The sequence below is a fragment of the Glycine max genome, chromosome 19 (genome assembly GCF_000004515.6).
Source record: "Glycine max cultivar Williams 82 chromosome 19, Glycine_max_v4.0, whole genome shotgun sequence".
In the NCBI taxonomy this organism is placed as follows: Eukaryota; Viridiplantae; Streptophyta; class Magnoliopsida; order Fabales; family Fabaceae; genus Glycine; species Glycine max.
Genome location: NC_038255.2, coordinates 2,809,201 through 2,827,463, shown reverse-complemented (window position 1 = coordinate 2,827,463; position 18,263 = coordinate 2,809,201). Strand labels below are relative to the sequence as shown.

The 18,263-nt window shown below is 32.2% G+C and overlaps 1 protein-coding gene across 5 annotated transcripts; it reads right to left on the bottom strand.

The window, feature by feature from the left end:
- Positions 1-5,676: 5,676 nt before the first annotated feature.
- Positions 5,677-11,859, bottom strand: LOC100804157 (KH domain-containing protein HEN4). Of its 5 annotated transcripts, none has more exons than XM_006603810.4 (8): positions 11,663-11,859; positions 10,527-11,166; positions 9,835-10,266; positions 9,361-9,618; positions 8,998-9,264; positions 8,815-8,879; positions 7,608-7,674; positions 5,677-7,432 (listed from the first exon to the last, which is right to left on the bottom strand). In XM_006603810.4, the coding sequence occupies exons 2-7, from the start codon at positions 11,100-11,102 to the stop codon at positions 7,626-7,628; spliced, it is 1,647 nt and encodes a 548-aa protein (XP_006603873.1). In that variant the 5' UTR covers positions 11,103-11,166; positions 11,663-11,859; the 3' UTR covers positions 5,677-7,432; positions 7,608-7,625. The 5 variants fall into 5 exon arrangements, with proteins under 5 accessions (XP_006603873.1, XP_014627270.1, XP_014627269.1 ...); XM_014771784.3 differs by having other exon boundaries at positions 5,677-6,293; positions 11,663-11,811; XM_014771783.3 differs by having other exon boundaries at positions 11,379-11,739.
- Positions 11,860-18,263: the final 6,404 nt, after the last annotated feature.

Here is an 18,263-nt window from a genome sequence, read left to right as displayed (position 1 = left end):
GTCTATGAAGGGTTGAAGGAACAATGATGTAATTTCTGAGCAACAATATTTCTTTCTTTCTATTGACCTCAAATATATGTATATTGAGAATTATATTATATAGCCTAATTTTGTTAGAAATTATAGTGCTGAAGCTGGTCAAACACTTCTAATAGATCGACTTTTGAATTCAGAAAAGATAACATCTTTTTTTTATTATTATTAGCTCTATGATAATGTTACAGTTTTTATCTTTTATAAATAAAGTTATCAAACTCGAGAGTTTACGTAAATTTATGAAAGTTTCGTAGACTTAGTTCGTACACTCGTAAGAGTCCACTTCATATAAAAATAATAACAAAATTTTTATAAATAACATACTAATTAAACATTTCAACAATGTAATAAAGCAAAATAGTAAATCATAAATTTCACAATACTTAAATAATCAAGTTTAGTATTGCATCACTACTAGATAATAACTTGCAGATATTATAATAGTGATAAATCATTCTCTTCAAGGGTTTGATGTTATTAGAGAACAATGATCTGATGTTATTAAAGTTGAGAATTTTTTTATTTGAAATTAACACATTAAATGAAGGTATGTTGAACACTAAACACAGAAAACAACTTAAAATGACTTACATTTTGGTCTAATTTTTTTAACTTGCTGACTCGTTAACTCGATGATAAACTCAAGAGTATACTAAAAAAAGAGTTTACACATGAATCAACTCACATATAGTAAGTGGACTCATAAACTCGTAAGAATTAACGAGTTAACTCAAGAATTTAATAATCATGTTTATAAGTAAATAGTTAATTTTATGTTGTAACTGCAAACACTAAACACCAAACCCATGATTAGATTAGAGCAGTATTTTGCATTTGCAGGAGAAAGTAAAATTAATTGGGAGAAAATTCTAAAAACTATGAAAAATATTAGGGCCTGACAAACGAATTAAAGGTAGATAATTTTTCTTGATACGTCTTATACATTTTCACCATGATTTTCTTGAAACTTTCACTGTAATTTTCAATAAAAAAAATAATTATTTATAGACTTCTTATACTCGTTAGTTGGTCCAATAAAGTATTATTTATTTTTTTCAATTTTACTACTCTCCCTTTCTTTTTGGAAGAAAAATGAAAAGAACGGGAAATTAGTTTATGAGAATGGGCCCCGAATAAGATTTAGTATTAACCTTTCTCCATGTGATAGCATTGATTGTAACTCTGGAAAGCCATGTTCCAAACAGTTAACATTAAATTTATGTCCGGTCAGAACTGTATAAAGTGGATGGTCGAAAAGCATGCTTCTTCGTTTCAAAATATAGAACCTGTTTCCCTCAACGATTTTGAGGGAATTCTATCTCTATTCAACATATGATCAAAAACCCTCGAACTCAAATTATGTATGGTATAACTGATGCTTAAAGTTATTTGGTAAGTGAAAAATTATAACTGGCTCAATTTTCCTGCATAGTATTATTGATTCTCAAATTTTAAGGGTATACAAATGGTTGTGGCATAAAACCGACAGAGGTTGCTTTTTGCTATTGAATTCAGAATTTGAGGGAATTGTATCTCTATTATCAACATTTAACAACCCTCGAACTCAAATTATGTAAGGTATATATAACATGGTGCTTAATTAACATTATTTGATAAGTGAAAAATGTAAACTGGCTAAATTTTCCTGCATAGTATTGTTGGTTCTCAAATCTGAATATGGTATACAAATGCCTTGTGGTGTTGGCACAAAACCGATAGAGGTTGCTTTTTGCTATTGCATTCAGAACTTAATTGATCTTGCTTTCAAGATGAAATGCCTAATAGTATTGTAGCTCAAGAAATAACGAAAATTGATTGATTGGAACCTTATGAAAACATCACAATAATAGTTCTATTTTCAAGATGTTCCCATATAAGTTAAGGTTTTTTTTTTTAATTTATTAGCAAAGAGTATTTCATTAAAAAAGAGAGGATAAGAGCAAGCGGATAAAGATTCCAACAACAATCAGAAACCAAACCCACTCAAACATATCCTCTCTTCCAAAGAGCTAAACCAAACAAAAAAAAAATAAAACGTGTTGAAATTCATGGTTCAAAGGAGAAAAGTGAAGAAAAGTATAGAATTTAAAAACAAAAATATATTCTAATGAGAAATGTAGAATACATTTGCACATTTTACATGGCTTATATAAAGAATAAGAAAGGGACCAATTATACTACTTACTAATTTTTAATCCACTAGTATATCTTTAATAAAAAGTTAATATTTTAAACAAAAAATTTCAAGAGTCGCCAACATAACGCAAAGTAAGCTAAAAAGATTTCAAGAGAAAAAACGGAATCCCCTAAGCTTTGCAGTTTCTAAAGAAAACACTGCAAATGTGGGTAAATTAAAAAACAGGCAGGCAATGGTTATTAAATATTACACTAAGCTGATTTTTAAAATTTGAAGCAACAATAAGCTAGTAACTACTAGCTAGCTTCTTGAAGAATTGAGGCAGTGCACAAGCTGAGGGAAATTTCACACCAACTGAATCTTCATACCTGCAAAATCCATCAAGTTAAATCAAAGCAACCAAGTGAAAATCAACCTTAATAATTAAATGAGTTCCTATGCACCAGTTTATGCACATTTTCTCAATGTCATGCTACATAGTTCTGAGCTAGCATTTGTGCATCTCACCATTGATCATGTTCGTGTCCAATTATGTGCATGGCTATATCATCAAATATCTAGCATGAGAGAAGGAGACCTTTATGTAGCCAGAGACGACTTGCCGGACAACTAGTTACACTTGACTTCTTAGGCAGCATAATGTGCATTTGAACATAACAACATGATCATTAGGTCTTTTCAATCAAGGTTTTAAAAAAAATCCGCAACCATGATTTCAACCACAACATCAAGATTTTTGGGGTTACCCTGATCAAAAATCAGTACATTGGCCACATTTGTCCATAATTTATCACAATGAAACCGCGATCACAATTTAAAACCATGATTCACAATGCGAAAAGAAACTTCCCGGCAAGTCATCCTTGGCTACATTATTACATGACCTCATTCCCACATGCAAGACATTAGATGAATTATTTGAAGTTGTTGGAAACCAATCAAATAGGCTCAGGATCAGGAATATGTATCATTCCTACAGAAAACGGGGTAGACAATATATCAATGCAACCAATCAAAAAGAGCCCATGACTGGCATAACTGCAGGAACAATTTTTTTTTCCCAAATGAGGAAGACAACATTCCCTACTAAAGCGAGGAGAAAAGACCCTTCTATTTGACAAAAGAAATAAACAAGCATGGAGTACTCTAATAGGGTGTGTCTGTGGATAACTGGTAGGAAAGAAGGAAACAGACGAATGAGGTTTTGAAGCACAGAAAAGATCAGAAAGAAAATATAAAGAAAATGCTGATGCAACATGACATGGCATGCCAGCACAAAGCATTAATAGTCCTAGTATTCATGCAGAGGGGGAAGCTCTACAACTGTACTATTGTTGTCCTTTATCTAAGGGAAAATGAGAAAAAAGATGAGTATTCTGGAGGATTCTTATTGCTGGATGTGACTTTGCATGGGTGAAGAAACCAAGGAATATGAGAACTTTACTAATTAGATGCATCCCCACCCCCACCACCCTAGTTTTGTGTAGCTTCTCAGATCATCCCTCTGTGGTCATTTAAGAAATAGTTATTTTTTTTCTTTTAACCTAAAGTATCTCAAAATCGATGAATAAGAACGGAGAGAGCAAGTACATATTTGGGTTTAATTTAAAATCTTAAATTTATGAAGTGAGTTTGCAAAAGTAATTCAAGTATAATTTTTAATTGTGTTTTTCAACAAAAATTTACTTTTAAACATTTTTAAGGCAATTGTTTCATGTATCACTAATGTTATTTCATGCACCACTTTTAAGATTTTGGAAAACTTAATCTGAAATGTAAAATTGTATTTTAGGAAGGTCTCTCTGAAATGTATAAAATTACGTTCTGAAAAGAACTTTTTGAAATGTAATTGTTGCAAAGAAGCAAATGAGAAGTACAGTAAGTATTTTTCAGTTTTTGAGAGGATAACCAAACATAATTTCAATCTATATATTTATTCTCAAACATACCTTTAAAATATCCCATCTAAAATCTAAATAAGTAAATATATTCTAATTCTTTAATATGCAAAGATCTATTTAAAAAGATGAATTCTGTAAAAATTAATGTTCTTGCATACATACAAACTTAAAAATCAGACATTTGATCAAGGGATACAATTATGTGTCAACCCTGTGATACTGAATTGGTAGTGATCGATTTGAGTCTGTTCAATGAACAGCATCTACTTGAACTAGTACTATTCATTAAGTTGAAAAATGAGCATTGTGCATTTGTGTTAGGTGGGTCTATTTACTACAATTGGCCAAAGATGTACGGCTTAAATGTTCTGGCAAATGTGTGAATTATAACTCCGAAAAAGCATAAAATCCCTGATCTCATATTTCATAACTCAGGTTATGTGTTCGTATATGATTGGATACCAAGTTCTCCAGGAATTTCTAATAGTTAGATACACTTAACAACTTCTCTAGTTTAATTAAAGTACCAAAGAATGAAAACTTCAACATGAATTGTGATAATTGAACAATAGAAGTTTCCAATTTTAATCCACCTATATTCTCATGAATCCATATAAACTACCACACATTCACGTCCTCCCATTTATGAATTTACCTTTCAATGGAATACTTAGGTCTCAACTATACTTTATATACAGTCGAAATTGCTCCATCTTTGAATTATATCTATAATTATGTTTGCTAAACTGTTTACTGAGTTATGTTTGTTAAGATATCACGGCTATACTAATTTCTTAATAACAAAGTTGGCGAAATCATGTTTACCTTAATCATTATAGTATATTTCTTTCTACTAGGTAGAAAAAAACAGTTGACTTTTAATGCCATAATCTAGCCAGAATAGATGCCTCTCTAGGTTAACGAGGATATTCGACTATATTTGCATACACTTTCAATTTACACCAACTAAAAAATATTGAAGCAAATTCATTTCTATCTCTTTCCTTGATTAGAAACTCTCGGTCCATAGTTTAAGATGCTAGGAATTTTCTAGTAGGAAACATTCATCACAGATGACAGGCAACCTCATTATTGCTCTTACTATTTACACTTTATTATTCTTGATAGGGACCATTCGGGGATTGAATGATGGTTTAAATTACTAGTTGTCAAGGCTAGTCAGCATTTGGCAGAATCATGAGTTATTTCATGATCTGACTATTCTCAAATGGAGAGAAGAAGAAAAAAAACCCACATTTAATTTGAATTTATAAAAAAAAACCCACATTTAATTTGAATTTAAATAACTCAAACTTAACTTTGAATCAATTCTAGACACCAATTTAAATAATCCAAATCCGTAATATCTATATACAAGTTGAGTGGGTACCAGTTGTTTGGCAAATCGGAATGAGTTCTATTTTACGTTTGATGAATTTAAAAATATAATAGAACATCAAATTTAGTAAGAAATAATAAAAGTAAATTTAGTCATGATTTTATTATACTGACGAACTTCACCGAATAAAAACTAGTTAATTCCAGATGGAGGCCCACAAGCCCTTTAGATGAACAGAGTCATTCAAAATATAGCAAAATATCTTGTCAAACTAAATCCCTTGTGCAGTCTGAAAAATTCACTTGGTACACTTTTGCTCATCAATGTAACATACCAAGCCTCCAGTGAGAAATAATAAATACAATATTAAGAACAAAATCATAAAAGCAAATTTAGTCATGACGTTTCTGCACCAATCATAAGGGAATCATCAGTTCTCAACAACAAAAAATATTATACCTAATATGGCCTATACCCCAAATGAGTTGCATAGAACAAATCACGGTGCATTTCACTTAAAATTACAAATCAGTTAAAAAACAATGTAAGACAATCTACCACATTAGCCACCGAATTCCAATTCATCCAAAATATCTCTCCAGGCATCATCAAAGTACTGAAAGCACAATGTTATCTAATCCAACTACCTGGAAAAGTGAAAGACACCAAACCTCCAAAAAGAATTCAGATCACTTAAGAATAGTATTATAAGAGTAACCGACACTAGGCACACCTTTGCACTGGCCATTGGATCACTGGCGGCATATCAGAAGACTCTGACTGTGCAGGTGACCTAATAGCCTGACAGCAAATATCTTCGTTTTTATGCCAACTTTTGTCAGTAGCAGTAGCCCAATATAATTTGAACCAAGCAATCAGACTAAAAAATTAAAAATAAAAATGATTCAATGCAGTTGAATGCTAATTAAACTCAAACAAAAACCATGATCTGCATTGACAATTGAAATATCCAAGCATGTTTCGTAATGACAAAAGAGAAAAGAAACGCGCAACAGGAGATGGCCTGTTTGAATACTATTAAATATTTTTAAAAGTTCTTTATTTTCAAAAATTAGACAAAATCTATTTAGGTGTCTATTTTTTTATTATCTAATTTTTTAAGACTTCTTTCTCATAATCTGTTTTTAGTGCAGAAAATTAAAATACGTTTTAGATGTTTTTGTTTTCTTTAACGTTTTAATAAATTTTCTATTTTCACTTCAAACTACCACGACCACGGCCACTGCCACCATCACCACCCCTGCTGCTAGAGTGCCTTCAAGCTTTCACAACTTATTCTCAAAACAAAATTCATCAAACAGATCCAGATATTTCTGAATCACTAAAGACCATACATGCCATGCAATTATCTTTCCTCAAACAACTTATTTCTTACTATGAGCTTCAGTAGTTAAGTTAACATTAACAACATACTAAGAACGGCTTTCATAACTTCAAACTAAAAAGGTGTAGTTGGGCAAGGTACTTAACAATAACCATAAGTATGGAATATCAGAATCAAATAATGCAACACGCCTTTACCTGCTCAAGATGATATATTATAGGCAAAGAGTGGCACCTGCAATACACGACACCAAAACTCCACCAAACTTTGATGTATATAATAAGGTCAACTTAGAAGGAAAAAGATGAAATTCAAATAACCAGAAAAGTTCATACTGCATGTGACAGTGAACTATGAGAAAATAAAACCAAAAAACATTAAATAGTATACAACTGCAGGCTGATCAAAGCTACATGGTGTTTTCAGTTTTAAAGACAAATGAACCACAATAATAAAAACAGAAGCAAAGGCAAGCCAGCTTTATAGGTTCTTGGGTGCACAAGTTATCAAGCTTGGGAATTAAGGTAAAATGGACATGGCCAATTTCAATAGTCTCCACATATGTTTGGTCCTCTAAGTAGAAGCTTCAGGGTGGGCCATAAGTTTGTCAAACCCTGGTTCATCAGGTCTTCTGGTTTAGGCAGTAGGCAGGCTGCAGGCTTCATAGATCTCAGCTGTTTGGGTGGTAAGGGAAAAGGAACAAAGGGAAAACAAGAGCATCAGAATTCTAAACGGGCACTGGTCAGGTTAAGATATCAATCTCTTACATACTAATGACACTGTTCTAAATCTAAATTATAGGAAGTTGCCAGATAAAAGATAAATGCATTTATGAACATTGCATTCTACCTGCATGGACCATTAAGTCTAGTAAGCATGGTTTCTCCTCCTAGAAGCACCACTCTGACTTGACAACCTGGAAACAGGTACTAAATATCAGAATTGATGAATTCAGGAATACTCATAACAAATTGTCAGTATGAATGGCCTCTTCAGAAACAGGAAAGAATAAAGAAACTAGGAATGTAAGGTAACTTAATTCTGGAAAATGGCATTTTAGAAAACACCTCAAAGTAAGGATATTTAAGTTAAAATTATTATTTTAAAATACTGATACATCCTCTCATAAATTTTCCCACTTTATGGGTTGCAAATTAGGTTTAACCCCTCTGGCCCACTATAGTAGTCCCCCTTACCCTAATCAGGGGGCTTTTACACAGCCCACTTAGTAAGGAAGTTGGACAGGACTTAAAGGGGGTCGGCCCACAACCCATGCAAAAATGAAAGGTTGGTATGCCAACAGTAACACCACTTTGGCTCTCGTTGCTTATCACTCAAACTCTGTTTGCGAACAACAAAAGTATGTATTTCCTGCTCACATAATACCAGCCATCAGATTAATTTCTTATCAAAAGAAAAAAAAAAATTGTCTTGCAATTCAAGCTCCGTGCATCTTTGAAGTTTGATCCATAGGTTTTGAAGTTCCCTTACATTTATTGAATTACGTCCAATTGGAAATTACTGGTCAAGATGAATTACTCTGACTAATTAATATCTGCATTTGATAGTTTTAATTCAATGTTTTTAAATTTATCTAAGATCTTTGGTATTTATATAAAAACAATTTATTTTAAATATATGGTGAGGTTAACTTTTTAAATAATGTAACTTCTGTATACAATGCTAAGTACCACACAATTGAAAACAACTTGTGGAAGGAAACACCAGAAAATAAAAAGAAAAAATTAATTTATAATTTTCTATAAAATAAATACACGGATAAACAGGCACAAATCAAATCTACATTGTTGTACTTATAAGAAGCTTCCATAACAGAAGTTTCAACATGATTAATAGTAGAATCCAGCCCTTCAGTCCTTAAATTAGATCACAGCAGAAATTAAAGATTCAACTAAAGAGCAGTTATCTTATGTTAGGTACTTAGGTTCATCTTCAAAGCTTATAAATTATATTCATCTAAGATGAAAATTACAGGGAAAACTAAAAGAAAGAAAAAACTCAAGCAAGAAGTTAGACATCAGGGAAGATTGATTACCCAGCAGTACTAGACCGTCCCAAAGAATAACTTCCATAAGCCCCATAAGCACTGTTGCTTCCAAGCTACAGATGTATGAAGCAATATATCAAACATAGAACAGGAGGAAACAATTTGACAACTTGAAAAACTCCAGCACATGTAAATCTTATCCTAAACTCATGTTCGACTAGATAGAAGTACCTGAGAACCACCATAGCTTCCATAAATGTCACCAGCTGCTAAATCACTTGAGCCTCCATACCCACTTGAATATGAATGTCCACGTCCATGTCTTTTACCATCTCTACCATCATAGTTTAGGCCATCTGATCCATCTGCTGAAACAGGGAGATATGGCAGAACTGGAAGGAATGAAGAGAGAGCACCCTCCCTATCAAAAAGATTTGCTCTCAACCGCGTAAGTACATGCACTAGAGCATCCTTGGCAATATCAAGGTCTCCTGAAATCTAATGAGGGGGTTGGGGAGCCAATGTTGTAGGACAGAATGTTAGGACTTTTATCAAAGACAACATTACTAGAACAAAGTATGAAAGTACCCTTACCTGCACCATTTCATCATCTTCAGATGCAATCTTAGGAAGATTTTCCTTCGAAATAATGCGAATGTTAGCTTTTGTAAGCCTCCTCATCTCAGTTATGATAGACCCCCCTTTACCAATAAGGCAACCAATACGTGAGGTTGGTACCAGCAGACGGGTAGTGAAAGAGATGATTCCTGAATCTCTTTCAACCTTCTCACTGCATCGAGGTTGCAAACGCACAGCTGCTTCTATTGTTGGAGAGAAAGTCTCTTCAAAGAACTGCATTAGCACAATTTATAAATATCACAAAATGCACAGCACAAAGACACATTTATAGGACAAAGTGGAAAAATAGCCTACTGGGTGATCAGTACTTCTCTGTTGTTGAAATGGTTACTACTTACAAGCATAATTTAGCAAAATGTTACAAATATAGCACAAATCATACCATAAAATTAAATTTGGAAATCAAAGAAAAGGTGATCAAAATTTCACCTCTTTGGTCGAAATGGCTATCAAGCATTCATCTCCTTCTGTTGTTGAACTATCAACTTTGATTGTTGCCCCGGACTCCTGCCTAATTTGATTGATTATCATACCACCTTTTCCTATCACACCTCCAATGTTTCCTGTTGGACAAACCAATCGAACTGAAAATTCCTTTGTAGATGCCTCATCCCTTGGAGCTGAGTACATGGACCGCGGCGGCCAGTCACCAGTGTCACCTTTATATCCCCCATAAGCACCAACAAGAGGAGCTATCCCCACAATTGGAGCTCCAGCACCTGGACCAATGAGTGAACCACCGGCAGGATATACACCAGGAACAGCAGAAGTAAGAAGATGCTGAGATCGTGAAGGATTGTCATGAAGTCGAGATGCAATTTGACACAGAGCCTTTTTCACAACTGAAGCATCCCCAGTAATCTAGAGTTTCAAAACCATTAGAAAACACATTATTAAGCAAATACTAATAACAATTTCCAACCAGACTCAACAGTACCCATAAGAATATTCATGTAAAAAATTCAAGCACAACTACTGCATTTACACTATTTGGATAATAAAAAACAAATCAGCCGTAAAGCAATTCATTTACCCTGATAAACAATTACATTCATAAACCAAAAAAACAAAAACTGAAAAGGCTCACTGAATGTAATGCTAAAAATTTTCATCCAATTTACCTGCACAAGTTCATCAGAGCTCAAAGCGCACAAAGGTAAATGATCATCCTTCAGTATCCGAATCTGGGCCCCCGTTTCACTACGTATGTTCTGAACTATTGACCCACCTTTTCCAATAACACAACCTATCTGATCAGATGGCACTAGCAGCTTAGCAGTCACTTGTTGGCCTCCATCATCATCCTGGTCACCGTGAAAGTCCTCGGCAACCACTCTGTCATGCACCTTAAACAAAGCATCCTGAGCCGGAGACACATAGTTGCCACCACCCTCAACAGCATTAGTCTCATCACTGGGACTATAAATAGTAACGACACGCTCTTCGCACCCCGGCACCGTCTCACCAATCCTAATCTTAGCCTTAGTCTCCACCCTCAGCTGCTTAACAATCTCACCTCCCCTACCAATAACACTGCCAATCTTTCGACCCGGGCACACGTAACGATACACAGTATCCTCCAAATCAATCACAAACTGCTCTCTGTCATCACCATGATTCCTCCTTTTATTTGGCCCATTATCATGGTCAGATTGAGAGTGGGGACGCTTACCATAACCACTCCTTTGGCCACCCATCACAGCAAATTATCAATATCAACTTCTAAATCAAACTAACAGCCTTCACAAGAAGCTAGATATTCTGCAAAGGTCACAAACCCAGAATTCTAAATAACAATATGAACAATTCTTCAAAAAAAAAAAACAACAACAATATGAACAGTCTAAACAATGATAATACTCAAGAGATTAAAAAAAAGGTAAAAACTTAATAACATGTTCATTGAATCTATTTTGGGGGTGAATTGTGAAAGAGACTAACTACTTTTGCAGGATATGCTAACATAAACTCACATGAAACAGAAAATTCAGATCCATCGTATGAATATGAACAAACACATGGAAAATTACGCAAAAACGTCGACGTTTAGGGTTCGAAGTTTCAGCAGGAACCACCCGTTATTATTACTATTATTTTGAGTAAACTCCCAAATCAAAGGGTAATTGAATTGGGAATTCAAAAAAGAAAGAGTTTTATGGAATGAGATTAAATTTGTAAAAGGGAATTAGAAAAGAAAAAGAAAGAAGAAGATGATGAGATCTGGTTAGGAGAAGATGCGATGCGATGCGATGCTTACATGGTGGGTTTGGAATTTGGAATGAACGCAGCAGGAAAGGAAAGTCGTCGTTTGTTTGAGAAAAAGGAGTCTGTCCAGAATAGCATTACTTTAGGGTTGGCTTTTATATTATGTTTATTTCTTTCTTTCTTTCTATGGTCAAATATCTCTGATCCACTCAGTGTATCGTCTAATCTAATCTAATATCTATTTAATCTAATCTAATAATCTAATATTTGTGAATATTTTTTTATAGCATTTCTTAATGTTCAAAATACACTCGACTATTGATTCGGATAACACGTGTTTATCACATCATACTTCATAAATATTAAATTCGGTTACAAATAATATATTATTATTTTAATATATATGATATGATTTAAAAATTATTCGTTCTGTAAAATTAATTATTTGGCTAAAAATGTTTGAAATTATATCACATTTATTAGAGATAATATTAATCATATTTATTATTTCTCAATAAAAAATGTTTCCTTGAATATTATAATCATTTTCTTAATATCTTAACTTTCATTTACAATATTACATTTATTAGTTTTTTCCTCTGTATTGTCTCTGCATCAACTAATGTGATTACTCAATATATTTTTTTGGTTCCTTTTGCGAAGTGGTTCATAGACTAATTTCCTTTTTTTTCTTAAGAAAATTGGTATGAATATGTTTGACAAATATGTATGCAAGTTTGGTGAATTCATGTTGCTTTAAGCATTACCTATTTTTCGCATCCCAATTTCTAATTCACATGTTCATCTTCATTTCAATTGGTAAATTCAATTGTTGTAAATTGTAATCTCTACTGAGATTTCTATCTCTTTCTACCAATTTATTATTTTTTCCCCTTCAAACATCATTTTAGATGGCATTTGAGTAAGAAATTTATAATTTTATTGTTGTTTTCATATATGAATTATTTTAGCATGGCAAATTTTAATTTTTAATAGATAGTCTATGTTTATTGTTGTTCACATTTTACTAATAAATAAAATTCTTACGTTTCATTTTTTATGTTTATCTTCGTAATTTAGTATTCTAAGTAGGTTTTTAACTTTTTTATTTGAATTAATTTTTAACCTTCAATTTGTATGATTTAGATTTGAGATCAATATGACATCGGAGGTGGTTCACTTCCGAAACCTTCCAAAACAATGTTCTGAAGAGAAGCTCATAGAGTTGTGTAGCCCCTTCGGCAAAATTGTCAATCTCGTGTTGTGTTGGTCCAATAAAAATCAAAGTTTGTTGAGTTTGTGAGCTCTTTTGCTCTTTCTCATATATATATATATATATATATATATATGATAACTGTTAAATAATTATATTGTTGATATAATAAAAAATAAAGTAAAATTATTTTTAAAAATAATTATTTAACAGTTGTTTATGCCTAATTGATAAGAATTGATGTTTTTTCAAATTCTGTCTGGAGATGTAAAAACTGTAGGGACTAAAAGTAACTATAAGAATGATGAAGGAAAAAAAATAAATCAGCACCAGGCCCAACCCAATATCTTGTTCAGCGTGCAACACGCGCTAAGCACGCAAATCAAAACATCGACGCTAAGCGAGAAGAGCTCGCTAAGCGTGAGATCCAGCACGTTCAAAGTGAAAGAAGCACGCTAAGCGAGCTTACGAAGGCCCAAGTCCACTTCAACAAGCAAGTTTACAAAGGCTCAAGTCCACTTCAACAACGGAGAGTCAGGCCAAGGGAAACGACACACACCGAGTCTCAAAGCATTCTCACTACTACCTAAAGTCTAAGAACTCATCCTTCGGGAATTCTCTTCTCTCTTTCACCATTTTCTCCCTTTCATTCTTTCACCCATTTTTTTCATCAGTTCTTATACCCCTCATCCAGTATAAAGCCATCAATGGTCATGAGAGACTAAACCCCTACTTCTAATGGAACAAAAAGAAAAGATATCATAAGAAAATCATTGTTAGACATAGAATGATAACTTTATACCCATGCATTTTAGCGAACATCTAGAATTTAGACTTCATGCATTTTATTTGTTGAATCTTTTCAAAGACATTTGGGAGATAGATAAATAAAATAAGTTTGTCATCGTGAGGCATCAGAGGCAAGTAAATGAATGAATGTGTGTAAGATAAATTCACTTGAATTGATAAAGAAAAAATCATAAAATCATACATCTTAAGCAAACAAGACATGCTAGGTCCTAACATTCGCATTCTGTTGAATTCCCTAGTTAACTCTTTTGCTTTCTATTATTTATAATTCCCTGTCACCTCTCTTTTTAATTATTTCTTCACTTATAAATTGAAAAATATTCAATATAAGTATAACACAAAATTCCTTGAAATTCGACACTCGAACTTCCGAGTTTTACTACTTGGACATTTGATACACTTGTCAAACGGTTAACAATATATATTATTCGTGGATTGTATTGTTATATACTTTGTTATGTTTGATTATTTGAATGAGACTTTGTAATAAAATCTGGACCTTGTCCTAGTGATTTTTCAATTCATGGTTCATTTTTCAGTTCTAATTAAGTTAGTATAAATGTTTTACTAGGAAGATATAAATGAAGCCATTTCAATGGTTTCACACTATTCATCTTCGGATTTTGCTCAACTTCATGGCAAAACTATTTATGTTCAATATTCTAAGAGACAGGAATTTGTCGTTAACAAATTCACTGAAGGAAATATCTTGATTGTATCCATGGAAGGCATCCAAGCTGGAGATATAAGCATTGATGCCATTCATTTGGTAAGTCTATGATTGTCTAGTTTATATTTGGATTTGTGCACGTGAGTTTACACACCTTTTGATAGAATGTATGCTGTATAACTTTTTCTCTTTATTTTAATGCATGTTTGATTAATTTGGGTTAGATACATTTTTTATTCTTTATTTTTTTCTAGGTCTTTTCTGCATTTGGCTACGTTCACAAAATTTCTACATTTGAAAAGAGTGCAGGTTTCCAGGGTTAGTAAATTAGTGAACTGGACTTCTTTCAATGTGTCATATTGTCAAGAAATTATACATGGTCCAAGATTATGTGGTCCTAAATCTTGATAAATCTCAATGCGGCACATAACTACATTTTTTAATTCATGAAAATAATTAATAACATGTAGAGATTGGTCGGAACTATATATGGTCCCAAATCATTGTTTATATCATTCCTCATAATTGTCTATATTCACTCTTGTTATTTCTGGGAAGGCTTTGATTCAGTTTTCTGATATTAAGACTGCTTCTTCGGCCAAGGATGCACTAGACGGAAAAAGCATACCAAGACAATCAATGCTTTTACATTTTCTCCTTTGCTCTTCACCTACATCATTAATTTTGGTGATTGGTTGAAAAATCTTAAATTTGCTTATTTGTTTGTACTTTTGTATATCCAGATACTTGCTCCCAAATCATGTTGGTGATTGTAACTTGCGCATTGCATACTCAGTGCATCCAGATCTTAATATCAAGTTTCAGTCTAATCGTAGCAGGTAATAAGGATTATAGACAACTTTCATATATCATTCCTCTATTGTTTTTGAACTTTATTGGTGTTTTTTTTTTTGCTGAGTCAAAAAAATTGTGAAGATCCTTGCATGTAATTTTGTTTTACTAATGACTATCGAGTATTAATTTTTCTTTATCATTTTCCAAACATTAGATGAATTTGTCATCATAAATCATTAAATTATTCTCTTGTTATGGAAACTGGTGGTACAAGCTACTTTTGTTTTTTGTTTTTGCATGTGGACATTTTTTTTAATCATATTAGAGAGTTAATATTTTTTTTATCGGATTAGAGAGTCAATACTAAATACAATAATTAGTTGTTCTCAATATAATTTAATTCCTTGATGTTTATCTATGGAAACAATTCAACTTTTTACAAAAATGCACAATTGCCTTTCATAACTGTATTCTAAATATATGATTGTAAGCACAACTTCTAGTTTTGTTAATTGATTTTTGATTTCATTAGTTATATATATATATATATATATATATATATATATATATATATATATATATTCTAATCTATTGTTGATTATGCCATAATCCCAAGGGCGATACTTTCCTTCTAACAGTATCAAGTTTGAATCCTTGTTTTACAAAATCAAGATATAGTTAGCAGGAAGAAAAACATGTATGAAATTGTAATTAATTGTTGCTCATAATAGCATGAATAAGCATGTTTTCTAGAGTAAGCATTTTCTATTTCTTTTATGAATAATGACACACATACATCCATCTATTTTAAACACCCATTAGTACTTCTCGTTTTTCTTTATTTTTCTCTTTCTATTAAGTTATAAACCTACCTTAATTTGTTCCCTTTTTCAACTCTCTCTAGGTGTAAGATATATATATAACATCATGAATGTGGATCAAACAGTTTTCTTATTTTATTCTTGCATTTTTGGATTAGAATTAACAAGGTTGTCTAATCACTCCTCAGATCATACTTGTCATCCATTTTAGTCCATAGGTTCTAGGAACATAGATATACATTTTTTAATCACTGCATTCTTTTTAGGCTTTAGTTCTTGCATGACATTGTTTGAATGTGCACATCAACATTTCCATTTTATAAACTAGTACAAAAGGGCATTCTGTGTCTGGACTTTGAAGTTATTTATATATCTGTTGTTGAAAGTTAAAATAAAATGCTATAATGATTTATAATAGTTGAGAGTTAAATTGTTTAGAAGAAAGAAGACATCAAGTGAGATTGTTCCCTATCGTTATAGATAATCTCTAGATACAATTCTATGATAGCGTTGGTCATATTTTATATATTTTTACGACTTTGTAGGGACTACACAAATCCTACTCTTCCGGTTAATCAAGCTTCTATTGTTAGGACATTACAGGTATTTTATTATTTTTCTTTAATAAATTTATGTTTTGCTTGTTTTTAATATTTGCTAATAACAATTTATGATGTTCAGCCAATACCTCGACCTACTGAAAATCATGTCCTTTGGGCTTCATTTGAAAATATGCAGTATGATGTCACTGTGGATGTTCTTCATGCGGTGAGTTTGTATTGCTCAATCTCATTAAAATTGCAAATTTATAAGAGATTAATTTTATTCTAATGCAGCTGGCATAAATGTTATAGGTGTTCTGTGAAATTGGTACCTTAGCTTGCAAAAACTTTCTATATTTGAAAAGAACGGCCAAACTTACGCACTAATTCAGTACCCTGGTATTAATACTAATCCTAATTCACTGTAGCTCTTGAGTTTATAGTTTTTTTTTTTACAATGTATTTCAAAAGTAAATCCTTATTTTATCCTATCTAAGTGATTTATATTATCAATGATGGTTCTTGTTAAAGGATGGAAATTACAATTTCTCATTTGTGAGGGAATATCTGCTCATGTTTTAGAGGAAACAACTGTTTTCTTAAAGATTGGACAACTTTATTGTATTATTTTCAGCTTATTTTGGCTTGCTATATTCTATTTTTAATTTTAAATTAAGATATTAGATGATAAATTTTCTCTCTAATAATCCTGTAGATAAGGGTCCCTTCTTCACTTGGCATACTCGAGACAAAGCCAAACGTGAACACCTTAAGTACGAGCTTGATAAGCTCAACTCAAACTCAACTTATTATATATAAAATATTTGTTATAATATTATAAAGATTAATAATAGTAAGTGTTAATAATTTTTTTGATGATATAATTTATTAATTGAAAATTTTGTAGTTATAATGCAAATCAAGTCTGTGGTTGAATTTCATAAAAAGATATTCTCATCCCTAGATGATGTGTAACAATGATTCTCGCTAACTTCTCTAAAATGTTGCATATTACCATTTTAGGCTTTTTTCTTTTATTTAATTAATTATCATAAGGTTAAACTGTTTCTAATCCTTAATGTTTTAACAGTAACACATCATGCATATGACATAGGTCTTGTTTTAACATACAATATAGTGCAATATATTCTCATTCTGTTTTTCTAGGGTAATCATGCCCCCTTTGATTGACAAATTTTTTTCTGGTTGTCTATATCGAGCATGTGCAACTTCTTTTTATTCATCTTCAGATGTAGCCACAGCAACAACTACCAAAAAAGCTCTTGAGGGGCATTGCATATATGATGGTGGCTATTGTAAGCTTCGTCTATCATACTCTCGTCATACTGATATCAATGTAAAGGTATAAGTTCAATTCATCTTGACAAGGGTATGAGAAAACGGAAGGGGGAGGGGGGAGGGGGGGATTAGAGTTATTCTTAGAAGTAATGTGAAAATTTTCTTGATCAGAAATGGTTCCTCGACACTTGATTAAACTTTTTTTTAATATTTTGACTTAATTGAATTTGTGGTCCTTCTCCTATCTTGTTTTGTCAATTTGGTCATCTTATTAACTTTCGCAAATTTAGACCCCTTGTATTTTAGTTATGCAATTTTGATCCATTATTTAATTTAACATTCAATATTTAATAAAAATGTTGGCATAGTAATAAAGTAAAATGACACATCAACCATCTATACTGATATGACACTTTATTGCACAATCATGTCAATATTTTTGTTAATGTTGGAATGTCAATTTAAATAATGAATTAAAATAGTAGCTAGGGTCGAGGATTAAA

Bases quoted from the DNA above. Each gene is read 5' to 3' on its own strand.
- LOC100804157 (XM_006603810.4), bottom strand. From the start codon at position 11,102: ATGGGTGGCCAAAGGAGTGGTTATGGTAAGCGTCCCCACTCTCAATCT. The intron at 9,619-9,834 runs GTGAAATTTTGA...GTGCTAATGCAG, and splicing joins TAGCCATTTCGACCAAAGAG to TTCTTTGAAGAGACTTTCTC. The intron at 9,265-9,360 runs GTAAGGGTACTT...CCCCCTCATTAG, and splicing joins AAGATGATGAAATGGTGCAG to ATTTCAGGAGACCTTGATAT.